This window comes from Talaromyces amestolkiae (assembly GCF_001896365.1).
Source record: "Talaromyces amestolkiae strain CIB chromosome Unknown scaffold3.1, whole genome shotgun sequence".
NCBI classification, from domain to species: Eukaryota; Fungi; Ascomycota; class Eurotiomycetes; order Eurotiales; family Trichocomaceae; genus Talaromyces; species Talaromyces amestolkiae.
This window is the reverse complement of record NW_024468039.1, coordinates 1359686-1372088: the sequence shown is the minus strand read 5'-3', so window position 1 is coordinate 1372088 and position 12403 is coordinate 1359686. Positions and strand designations below refer to the sequence as shown.

General features: G+C 47.1%; 3 protein-coding genes across 3 annotated transcripts; 2 read left to right on the top strand and 1 right to left on the bottom strand.

Moving 5' to 3' along the window:
* Window positions 1–188: 188 nt before the first annotated feature.
* On the top strand, window positions 189–5717 carry BHQ10_002490 (uncharacterized protein; the record flags this gene model as incomplete). Its single annotated transcript, XM_040874642.1, has 4 exons — window positions 189–565; window positions 616–1216; window positions 1280–5204; window positions 5281–5717. 4 exons carry the CDS (start codon window positions 189–191, stop codon window positions 5715–5717), a joined length of 5340 nt encoding a protein of 1779 aa, XP_040730995.1.
* A 692-nt stretch (window positions 5718–6409) lies between these two features.
* On the top strand, window positions 6410–10098 carry BHQ10_002489 (uncharacterized protein; the record flags this gene model as incomplete). Its single annotated transcript, XM_040874640.1, has 2 exons — window positions 6410–6757; window positions 6820–10098. 2 exons carry the CDS (start codon window positions 6410–6412, stop codon window positions 10096–10098), a joined length of 3627 nt encoding a protein of 1208 aa, XP_040730994.1.
* A 340-nt stretch (window positions 10099–10438) lies between these two features.
* On the bottom strand, window positions 10439–12103 carry BHQ10_002488 (uncharacterized protein; the record flags this gene model as incomplete). Its single annotated transcript, XM_040874639.1, has 1 exon — window positions 10439–12103. One exon carries the CDS (start codon window positions 12101–12103, stop codon window positions 10439–10441), a length of 1665 nt encoding a protein of 554 aa, XP_040730993.1.
* Between the last annotated feature and the right edge of the window lie 300 nt (window positions 12104–12403).

The window sequence follows — 12403 nt, the reverse complement described above, 5'->3', positions numbered from 1 at the left end:
ATTTGGAGCTCCGCGGGCCCGGGAAAAACTTCCTTGCCGAGAAAACAATTTTTTGATTCTTCAATCCGCAGACTTGACAACTCCATTTTCCTACAACAACATCTTGTCTTGCCTAGCGCAATCCCACAACACATCTAAACGCGGGATGGGGAAGTAAGACGATACAGCACACACATTATCCAACGACCATGGCGTCCTCTCTCGCCGCCCAGTTGGCACAGGTTGCCGCCAAGTCGACGAATCCTCTCGACCTCAAGGCGCAACGGATTGCGCATTCGAAATCTCTGATCTTCGAGTACAAAGTCGCCAAATCGCAAGACTTTGACACTTTATACCAAATATGCAATGATGCTTTCCAAGAGCTATGTCGACTCGACGCACGATTCACAGAGTTCGAACGAACAATATTCAGCGTTCACAGTAAGACCGAAGACCGTATGGAAATGACTGCGGCACAAAATAAAGAACTCGATGTTGCATTGGAAGCATTTATGTGCCTAGTAGGAGGGAAATTGCAATTAACTCCAGCAGTCAAAGCATTAGAGTGGCTGATAAGGCGATTTCGGTGCGTTGAACTTCCAAATATTTGCGAAAGTTTTGCTAATATCGATTTAGCGTCCACGAGTTCAACACTGCTCCTCTTATTCTTACCTTCCTTCCATACCACTCGTTACCGATCTTCCTGAACCTTTTGGACATATTACCGGATGATTTGACGCCTACCTTCAATTTTCTCCAACCCTACAAGACAGAGCGGGTCAATCCTCCTATGGCAGCCATAGTTCGCACTGCAGCAAAAACTCCTTCTTTCTCATCAGCTCTCAACAATTACACTCTTCAAGTCTCGAAACAAGGGGCACATTACCATGGATTATTGGCGTTTTGGTCCGGAGTGATGACACAGGCATGCTCGGAGATGCTCGTGGCCGGACGCGCTGGGCGTCGAGACGTCGAAAAGAAGAATCACGAGGATATATTTATCCGACTTTTGCCTGTCCTGAACGATGGTTTGGCAATGAAGAAAATATCCGAGTTGGTTATCGGCTGCTACATGATCATTGTCGTCTTTGTCACGAAAGCGGCTCTTACAGAAGAAGTCCTTGATACTTTGATGACCGCGGTGGCCGGTTCCTGGACTCAAGAGACTGTGAACTCGGCAGTAGTTACCCTGGCAGTTCTTGCCGAGCAGAAAACCAGCCCGACACTACCCAAGAAAGTAATTCGCTCTATCACGAAACTCGATAATCCTATCAATCTCTTGTCGGACGTTGCTTCCCAGCACAGAGCCTCTCGACTCTCTCTTGGCCTGATTAGCGGCTGTCTTGAGCGCTTGCAGAAAGACAGTTCTCAAAAAAGTCTTAAATTGGTATCACAGATCTTTCAACAAGGACTTTTGGACGAAGCCGCTAGCAAGCAGGCTCTGAAGACGATATTCCAATCTACCATGGATGCTCAAAAAAGCGATAATTTATCTTTGGATGTGCAAACTCAAATTTCCGAAATTGTGCAGACACTCAACGCTTCTGAGACTTATCGACCAATCCTACAAGCAATGACTACCGAGATAGACATGGACATGGACACTCTAGAGCACAGTCTACAGACTACCATCAGAACTCAACCTGCTCTTCCGACCAGCGAAGACGTCGTCATGATAGACCTAGAACAAGAGGAAGAAGTGGATTCTTTCACTCCGTTAATAGCTTCTCTAGCGAAGGAGCCTCTTGCAAGCACATCGTTTCTTTCTGGAGAACCTTCATCTCTTTTCGAGCAGATTATTCAAGCTTTTACGATTGCTGGCCAGTCTTCGGACAAGCTGAAACAAATCTCTGACCTGCCATTGATTGGAAAATCTCAATTCTTACAGAAGCCCCAATATCTGTCCTTCCTTGCACGGGTCTTCTCTGGACCGTACGCGATTCGCACCAAAGTTGCTGCTATAGAAATGATGTCTTCCGCTCTCAATGCAGAACAGCCAACAGCAGATTTGCAAGCCTTGCTGCCATACATAATCGCTGCTTTCGCCGACCCATCACAGGCCATCAGGGCTGAGGCTGCAAAGCTTTTCAGCAAACTCATTTGGACTCAACGCAAGGCAAAGAAAGAAAGCGATACTCTCTCCCCATGGGCCAAAGAGAGCCTCTATGACCAACGGAAGGATGTTCAGCCGGTCTGGCTGTCAACTTCCGACACACAAAAGGTCATTGAGCGGATATTACTTGACGGTTTGGAGGGCTTTGTCCACGATTCCCGTCATGTCATCTCAAAAATTCAAAATGCGCTCAAGGGTTCTAGCTCCGATTCCGAAAAAGACACTGGTACCGAATTGAAGAAAAGCTTGCGACAAAATCTTTTGCAATTCCTATGCTATCATATCGTTGCGACTCCACTTTTCCAAGTCAAGCTAAACCTCCTCAAAATTGTCAATGGTGTGGGCAGGGTTGGCTCTGTGACACGAACAAAGCTGCTGGCACCCTTTATTGATTCATGGAGAATTCTTTCTCAAGCGCAAGCTGCTCAGATTTGCGACAGAGAACACATCTCTTTATCGGAGTTGGAGCAAGAAGTTGCTGCCATTATCAGTCCAAAGGATTCAGATGCCGAAAAGGTCTTATTCACCAACCTCGAGAATTCAATCGTACGGCCCACATTCGTTTCTGCTGTGTTCACCCGCGTAGAACAGATTTGGAACAAGCTCGGAGAAGACAGACAAAATGCAACTGCACGTCAAATATTTGAGTTCTCATTTACGGGCCCTGAAGTAGTACAGAGCTACGCAAAGGAAACACTGCGAAATGTGTCTCTCAGTGGACCAGTACTCGTTGGTTTCCTCAACAAGATACCCGAGTCCGTTGCCACTTTGGAAAGCCACAGTCCCTCTCCGAAGAGGCGGCGCACAAATAACAACAATGCCGTTGCTACATTATCCGACTCGCCTGAGTTGGATGAAGTCATGGGCAAGGTGACATTCGTCCTCGAACTTGTGGATAACTCCGCTCCCGAGGATCATCCAGTACTTGCTGCAGGCCTCTTCAAATCTCTAGCAGCTCTTCATCATCTAAAAACCAGAATCCAGTCTAGTCTCGGCTATCTACTCAGTCTAGTGCTCGGCAGCTTATTGGCCATTGTTAACAAAGCCAAGAAATCGTCCAAGCCATCTTTTGACCCTGCTGCTATCCGTACTGACCTAGTCGTTGATTGCGTTAGAAGCTCCGAAAGCCCTCAAGTACAGAATACCGCCCTGCTCTTGGTCTCTGGTCTTGCAGTTATTGCTCCTGAGCAGGTGCTTCATAGTGTCATGCCAATTTTCACATTTATGGGATCCAGTGTGCTGAAGAAAGATGATGACTACTCGGTTATGGTCATTGATCAGACCATCGACCAAGTCGTCCCCGTTCTTGTCCAGTCATTACGCAACCAAAAGCGCGATGTTGTTGCTGGAACTTCCGAACTTCTTCTCAGCTTTACAGCCGCCTTCGAACACATCCCATCTCATCGACGACAGCGTCTGTTCCAGGCGTTGGTTACCAAGCTTGGCGCAAAAGACTTTTTGTTCGCAGTATTGGCCATGCTTGCAAACCTTCATGGTCTAGACAAGAATGTTTCTGTCTTGATGACTTATCTAGCTTCCAATCTTGAACCTCAAGACCAGCTCATCACTTTCCAGAGGTATCTAAGCCTTGTTAGCGATGCTTTGAAACCAAAGCCCGGTATTTCTCAGATATTATTGGGAGTTGGAAACGAGGGTGCAAGGGACAGGCACGTGGTTGCGGAGGGTCTCCTGCGATCTCTTTCATACTGCCTGAAACATTCTAGCCTGAAAGCGCAGATGGCTATAATATTCAATTCTGATGCGGAGGATACTGTCACTCAAGTCGCTGGTCTTTTCTCTCAGATTCTTGAGCAGGTTTTGGTCATGTCCGATGCTGTTCAAGATGTTAAGCCTTTGGGCAACGCGTGCAGCGAAACTCTTGGATCAGTCTTGGGAGTCTTGTCTCTGGTTGATCTTCTCGATACTGTCGAACAGCTTCTGCAAAGACCTAGCGTAGATCTCCGTCGTAAAGTTCTCCGATTACTGGAAACTCGACTCCGTCAACAGCCAGAACGCGATGGCTCAGCTCAGAACAGGGTTCTAGAATTCATCTCCTTCCTCAACCAGGTCGTTGAAACATCGGATGACATCCTTCTCAAACATGCCGCTATCGCCTGCATCGACCGAATTGCCGAGAAGTACGGCCGCAAGAACCCAGACATGATACTACCAGCGGCTATGGTTATTAGCAGCGATTCATGCCTTGGCCAAGAAGATGACAGAGTTCGCATCATGGGCTTGTTGTGCCTTGCATCAATGGCAGAAGTTCTTGGGGAAGGTATTATTCCTGCTCTTCCAGAAATACTCAAAAAATCCGTTGCGTTTTTGGAAAGCAGCATGGAAGGAACCATCAACGAGCAACTTCACAATGCCGTCTACTCCTTGTTGTCTGCTCTGCTCGTACAAGTTCCGTTCATGCTCTCTGGCAAGACACTAGACACGATCCTTCGACTATCCTTCAAATCTGCCGAGCTTGAATTATCTGAAGAAGGTAATGAGACTCGTCGTGATGCCTTGAAACTCATTGCAAAGAAGTTCGATGTCAAAGAATCATATAGTGCTGTCGAGAGAAACTGGACCATTGCAGTCTCATCCGGACCGATTGCTACTAAGGAAATTCTTGACGTTGTCATCCTTGCTATTGATAAGCATCCCAAATCTGCTACATCCAAGAATGTCGGTTTTCTCTCGAAGTTATTATACCGTGCTTTCGACCTACGTCGGGAACAGCAGTCCGAAGAGACAAGTGCTCAATTCGAGGAAACCCAACTTCAAGCAATCGAGGACCTCGTCAACAATGTTGCTATCAAGATGATCTTCAAGTTGAACGATACCATTTTCCGACCTCTCTTTATCGAGATTGTGGAGTGGGCCACGAACGGCGTTTCCAAGAGCGATGCCAAGGGCCGAATTCTTCGATTGACTTCCTTCTATAAATTCTTGCAAAAGTTCTTTGGCACTCTCAAGTCGATTGTCACTAGCTATTCCAGCTATATTATCGAGAATGTCATTGAGGTTTTGAAATTTGCCAGGCCCAATGTCAAGGAGTCGAAGGATCTGTGGTTATCTGCTGTTCGGACGCTTAACGCCGCATTTGAGCATGACCAAGATGGTAAGTCAACACGCCCTCATTTCAATTCCCCGTTAAATAAACGGTATATGAGATAAGCGCTAACAATCATTCATAGCATTCTGGCAATCTCCATCCCACTTCAGCGGAATATCCAAAGCCCTCATCTCTCAACTCCCGCGAGCCACCAACTCAAGCACCGCAACAATCATCATCGACGAGGTGGTCCCAGCCCTTTCCGAACTTGCAGTCGCCACCGACTCGCCCGACAACTACAAGGAAATGAACACCACGCTCATGAAATACCTCCGCCCCTCAACCAGCACAGCCACAGAAGGCGGCGATAGCGCACATACCCGCCTCGCCGCACTTAAAGCCGAGCAGGCTTTGACCGACCGCTTGGGCGAAGAGTGGCTCACCTTGTTGCCGGAGATGTTGCCGTATATTAGCGAGTTGATGGAGGATGAGGATGAGATGGTCGAAAGAGAGACGAGGAAGTGGGTCAAGGGTATTGAGGATATACTTGGAGAAAAGCTTGATGATATGTTGACCTAGATTTGTGTATATTGGGGCTGACATATTGTGGATTTGAGCTGGTAATTGGCATGATTGGCGTTCTCCTTTGAATTGGGTTATTTGGAGATTTGTTACGTTAGCAATCAAAAGTTGATATTCATTGTTCAGGGCAACTAGAGTGGACCTTCTCTTTGTTATATCTGGATTCTGCTTTATGATACAATTCACTAAGCGTGTTTAACAAATTCGTTTACAAAACCTGTAATCTCAATGGTCAGCCGTGTGCCTGCCCGAATGGTCTTGCACAAATTGGCAGGATTGCCTCCTACAGACTCGCTGAACTTTCCACTCGAGAAAATCTCCCTCAATTCACCCTCAATTCAACACCATCATAATAATCCTATCATCTCTAATTGTACCTTTGTTTCTCCAACGTCCGTGCCATTCTATGGCCAATGAGGTGGCGGCGGTGCATCGTGCATGAATAGCTTCGGGCTAGCCCGAAATGGCGTGTCGCGGTTCTATGTCGTAGCAGCTCAGTCTCACTGCCCCGTCGGTGTTTAACTTGACAACACTCAGAAATCGAGCCTGAGGGGTATGAGAGGAGGTGAAGTAATCCTCGATCCGTATTGTTGCGGGATTCTTGATGCGATCATGTAACGAACGAAGAATCCGGGTTATTCTCATCATTTCGACCTAAATATCGCGGGGCAGCTACCACATGTTTCATCATGGCATTGGCGTTGACAGCTGCTTCACGACTGAAGCCAGAAATCCGGCTGGCGMAAGCCGTATCCGAATTTGAGGCCGACCTGACTATGGAACAGAAAATTCGTTTCAACTCATATAAAACACAAGTTCACAAATCGCCGCCGGAGATTCACGATGTCATGCGACTCACGGCTGAGATCGATCAGAAAATCTCGCCCAAGATCGGCCGGGGCCGTTGTTATGGTCCGCGACTTACCAACTTCCTACAAGGTGTTCAGCAATTTGTGGGTTTGGGAGACATTATAGTTGGCGGCTCTCAGAATCTGGTCGCATGCGGCGTGTGGTCGCTCGTGCGAATGTCCTTGATGGTGAGTGATCTATGTCCTTCACATGTATTTGCTCATTTGCCCTAAAGACTAACACGTATCAGTCGCTAGTCAGCTCTGCTTCATATCTCGAGAAAGTATCCCGGCTTCTCATGATTGTAGGTCGAGGGGCGCCTCGATACCAAACTCTAGCAGCTATATATCCCCGTTCGAAGGAATTGCAAGCAAACCTCGGCGAATATTTCATTGTGGTGGTCCGTCTATGCCATCATATCCTCAAATTCACCCAAAAATCAACAGTTATGCAACTTACCTCTACTATGAATACTTCAACTCTGGAATCTTTCCAACCGGAACTTGAGATTTGGGCTACAGCAATCAAAGAAGAAGTGAATTTATTGATGGCCAAGAGGTCTGAAGATGAAGCGGACAAAAATTCAAAATTTAGAGATTGGTCACTCGGCTTCAGGACTCTCGATTCCCACCAAAGACAACTCGCAGCAACTCGACGGGTGCTTGATCTGTGCTCGACATACGACCACCAAGCGAAGTGGAAACAGATTCGCAAGGTCGGAAACGCGACGGTATTTCAGTCGGACGAAAAGTATCAGAATTGGAAAAGCTTCCCAAAATCAGCCACTCTTATGTATACGGGAAGATTAGGGTCTGGCAAATCTGTTTTAATGGCCAACATTGTTGATGATTTAAACATGAACTTGCAAGACAACATCTTGGTGGCATATTTCTTCTGTCGACATGATGAAGCAGAGAGTTTGAAAGCGAAAACGATTCTCGGCTCTTTGGCCCGACAACTTCTCGTCGCCGCCAAAACTTCTGCAGTGGAACTCAAGAGATTCGATGAAAACAAACTGAAAGACGTGGAAGATCTTATGGTGATGCTAGACACAACTTTACCGGCCGAACATAGAGCATTCTTTGTGTTGGACGGTCTTGATGAATGTGGCCATGCCGTGGCAAAGAAAGTGATTCGACATCTTCGAGCTACGCAAGTGAATTGCAATCTGCATCTATGTATTTCGCTGAGATTGGACCCGAATCAGCTACTGCGGTATCCCCCTGAAGATTTCGCTATATGTACCGTGATTTCGGTCCCAGTCGAAAACCCAGATATTGAAGCCTTTATCGAGCGTGAACTGGAAAATCGTATTCAGTTAAATGAGCTGATAATAGGCAATCCGGAGCTCATCCTCGATATCCGAGATAGTCTCATGGCTGGATCACAGGGAATGTTCCTCTGGGTGGCTCTTCAGATTGACATCTTATGTACAATGAAAACAGATGATGGGATTCGCCAAGCGCTGGCTGATCTCCCCAAAGATCTTTCAACTACATTCACCCGTATGTTGAAAAAGCACGAACCAAAAACGAAACCAGAACAGCGAACGATTCTAGAAATTCTCGCAGTGGCTCAGCGCCCCCTCACGAGCGACGAGCTTCGGGAAGTTTTGAGTGTAACACCTAGCGACACCTCGTGGGATCCAGGCAAACTGCTCAATGACGTGAAGTCGGTCTTAGCGAGCTGTGGAAGTCTCGTCATTATCGATGAGGAAGATTCGACGGTCCAATTCATTCATCATAGTGTCAAACAGTTCCTCATTGAAGAATATCGTGACTCGAGTGGCAAAGAGTTTGTTATCGATGATGCCAATCTGAATATGGCAAGATTGATACTCACCTATCTCAGTTACGACCGATTTGATAGACAGCTGTCTACGTCTGTTGTTCCTCGAATGGATGTTGGTTCCGCGCCCTATAAAATAGTCAAATCGACTATCAAATCTCAGAGCGGCGTTCAAGAAGCTGCTTTAAAACTCCTCAGGCTCAAGACGAGACGTGATCAGGACATAGGAAGGACGATACAAGCAATGAATGCGCGACATCATGAAGTCAAAGAGTACGATTTTCACTTTTTGAACTATGCGAAATTATATTGGATACACCACTTGTGTGCAACGTCAGCAAGTGAAATACCAGAACTATCATTGCTGGCTAAAATCCTTGAGAGGCGAGCTGTGTCCATTGATGAAGCCGTTGCGTACTCTGAAACATCCCCTGGTAGCCAGATAATAGAATCACGGTCCAAAACGCCACGGAACTTAGTAGAAGTCGCTCCTGGCGGACAGAACTCTGTATACCGACCAAAGGATCGCCGAGGAATAACCTTACTTTTCTGGGCCTGTGGCCTGGAAGAGCTGTCCCTTTTACGGAGACTGATCCAGATCGATGGTATTGAACCCGATCATAGAAATATGCAAGGACAGACGCCGTTGTTACATGCTGCTCAGTGTGGTTATAAAGTTGCTGTTAGAGAATTGTTACTTACCAAACGCGTCGATCTGGTGGCAAGAGATCTACACGGTTATACACCACTTATATGGGCCGCGCGTCGTGGATACAGAGATATCGTGTATGATTTGCTCACAAGGCATGGGTTGACGGCAGCAGAACATCCAGAAACTCTGATTGCTAATAAAGTCATCAAAGACGGGTCGTGGTCATTAGATGCATCTCGAACCGCCGCTCAGCTCGGCTCCATCGATTTCAGGGATTCAAGGCAGCGCACGGCATTATCATATGCTGCTGGAATAGGTTCTAGCGAATGTGTCTGCGAACTACTTGTATTGGGTGCAGATCGCTCATTAGCTGATGTTCTGAACCGAACACCCTTGATGCACGCTGCCCTTTCTTATCGTGCAAATGCTGTTCAACAATTTTATGACTTCCCCGATCCTGATTACGACCGCGATTTTCCCGACAATAAAGATTTCGAAGGACGGACGGCTCTATCCTACGCTGCTCAATATGGGACCTTACCTATGGTTCAAATATTTCTACGGGATAAGCGCATTGACCCGGACACGAGGGATAATAAAAATCGATCCCCATTATCTTATGCCGCTCAGGAAGGGAATCCAGACATTGTTGAGGCTCTGCTTATGAACTCACAAGTTGATGCAGACTCACGGTGTGCCGTTGGGCTCTCGCCTCTATCATGGGCCATTGAAAAGAAAATACCTTTAGCGAAAGGGGACGGCATCTCTTCAAAAGAAGAAGATACGCAGCGCTCAATTATCCGAGCCTTTCTTGACAGTGGCCGAGTTAACATCAACACAAAGGACAATGCAGGCCGGACGCCGCTGATCAGGGCGGTCTTTCATCAGCGGTATTCATTCGTTGCACTCCTTCTCGACTATGGCTGCGACATTCATATCCAGGACAATGGAGGCAAGACTGCACTCGATTGGGCCCAGTGGAATGGAAACGAGAAAATTATCCAACTGCTACGAGAGCATACCTCGGGTTCGAGTGGAAAGAAGATGTTCACGTCGTATGGCCATTTGACACATCGATTCAATGACTAGGGTAGTTTGCTTGAGGATTTATCGTAACAGGACATTTCCAGAATCCATAGCTACAATTGCCACCTGTATATGTTGGGGTTACAACACTTGCCCTAATCACATGAGAAAAAGAAATAAACTCAAAATTCGTATGTATATATATTCATCAATGTCTCGTAAACAGATTCTAACAAAATTAGATATTATCATATATTCAACCAATTTTTAGCAGGATGCATGTAATCCAAGTCATAACACCGTCTGTGTCTTCCACCACGGCCATTTCTAAGTACCATTTCATATGCAATGCAATAAAACCAAACAACGGACCCCTCAATCAGAACAAAAATTCAAAACAAAATCATTGAAGACTATCAAGCATCCAACCCGGCGACAACGGGTTCGACGTCCGCACCCCAGCCCCCGACTGCGTGACTGTCGAGTACTCCGGAGGCGCATAATCACTACTGCCGGTATGCGACTGCGCATCTTGGAATGAGTCACTCGACGAGCGCTGTGTGTAGTGATCTTGATAATCCTCTTCGGTCGGCGGCGCGACGTTTCGCGGGCGGTAGAATTCTTCCTCGATCTGAGTTTCGGGGAGTAGGAGATCTGACATGTCTTCAAGAGCGGCGAGGCCGTTGCCAGGTGCGGAGGTGATTTGGATGGGAATATGAAGAGATATACTCGGTGCGAGGAGCAACTTTGTGCTGGCTGGTTGATATGATAGGGACAGATCAAGTGTGTACACTCGTGAGACGAGACAGGAGTGGAACGTGGGCACGAAAGCTCGGTTTGCGGTCAGGTTAACGGGAACAAGTATAGATGCGGTGTAGAATGTCTTGCCGGAGTAGGAAGATGATGCCGATGGATGATGGATCAGGCTCTCTGCCAGCGAGGATGACGACTCTGATACCAGCGAACTCCGTCGTGAGTCATCCAATTCTGTACCGTCGTGCTTCTTCCACTGCGCCGATGCCACGCATAGTGAGGACAAATTGATCGTCTCGGAATATACACCGTGTGTTGTATGATTATACGCTTCGGCAACCGCCTGGGACGGAAAGTCCGACCACGGCTGCGTTGCATAGAAAGTTGACACTTTCAGCTTACTTGACGTCGACTTGAGTCGTGGCGGCTGCTCATTTTCCGTCTCCGGATCAAATCTCACATGAAGCTTGACATGACTACTAACGGGCGCTTTGAAGCCCGTGCTGCCCGGCGCAGATAATTGCAAGGGCTTCGGTTGTGCCGCAGAAACCACCAATCGACCCGTCTTCCCACCCAGTAACGCCTTCCGGACATGCTTCTCCCGTCGAACTCGGTATCCATCTGTACTGTAACACCCAACTTCCAGCGGCGGCTGCTCCGTTGTCGCGGGGATAATGCGCACTTTCTTCGCGACTGAAGTAATCGCATAAAACGGCTTGGGGCTTGCGGGCGGATTCTTGGTCATAACGGCGACTTTGAGTTTATAGGAGATTTCACTCATCATTGGTGCCATATCGTTGATCATTGTTTTGCCGTCGTCGGAGAGCATTGCGTCACCTAGTGTTGGAGGTAATTGTGTATGCACTGCTTTTAAATGGGGATTGGTTGTGAAATGGCTACAGGCATGGAGCAGTAGGTGCTCGGGGACGACGAAAGTGAAGGGGAAGATGTATGTCTCCAGAGGCTTGAATTCGCGCGATTCCGGGTATGTGTTTGGGTCAACAGGCTGTCTCAATCTGAGGAAAGGGTGAAAGGCGTTGAGGTCGTTTGTTATATGTGCGACGGGGGATTGTCGTTGAATGATTGTTTTGGATATACCTGCCTTGATTAGCTTTGAGTCCATCTCAGGGTGTGTTGGCGACCAACCTTCGAAAGTAATCTGGACATGATCGAATGCCGTATCTCGTTCTGCTTGAATATGGACCTCGCCCTCGATTTTGTCGAATGTAGTATACGACGGGACAAGGCCCTTGACCTGCCCATTTAGGGCAATGTCAACCTTGAGACGAGAGTTTCGCATTGGCAGAGATGGCATTGCGAACATGTATGTCAAGATGGTCGAACTTGACGATAAGTCACGGTTGATATATGCAATTCGTTGATACTCAGGACAGCTGCAGCTCAAAAGAGATTATGGCGGTGCTATGAGCAGCCTTTTATACAAAACCACTTGGGCAACTGCTTCAAGTAGGCAACGATTCACCAACTGATCCCAAAATGACGAATGAAACTCACAGTATGAATTATAAATCAGAAACGCAATCCGTGGTCTCAATATATACTCATCGGCTAGAGAACTATAGACAAGAACAAATGGATACTCGCTTCCAAAAAG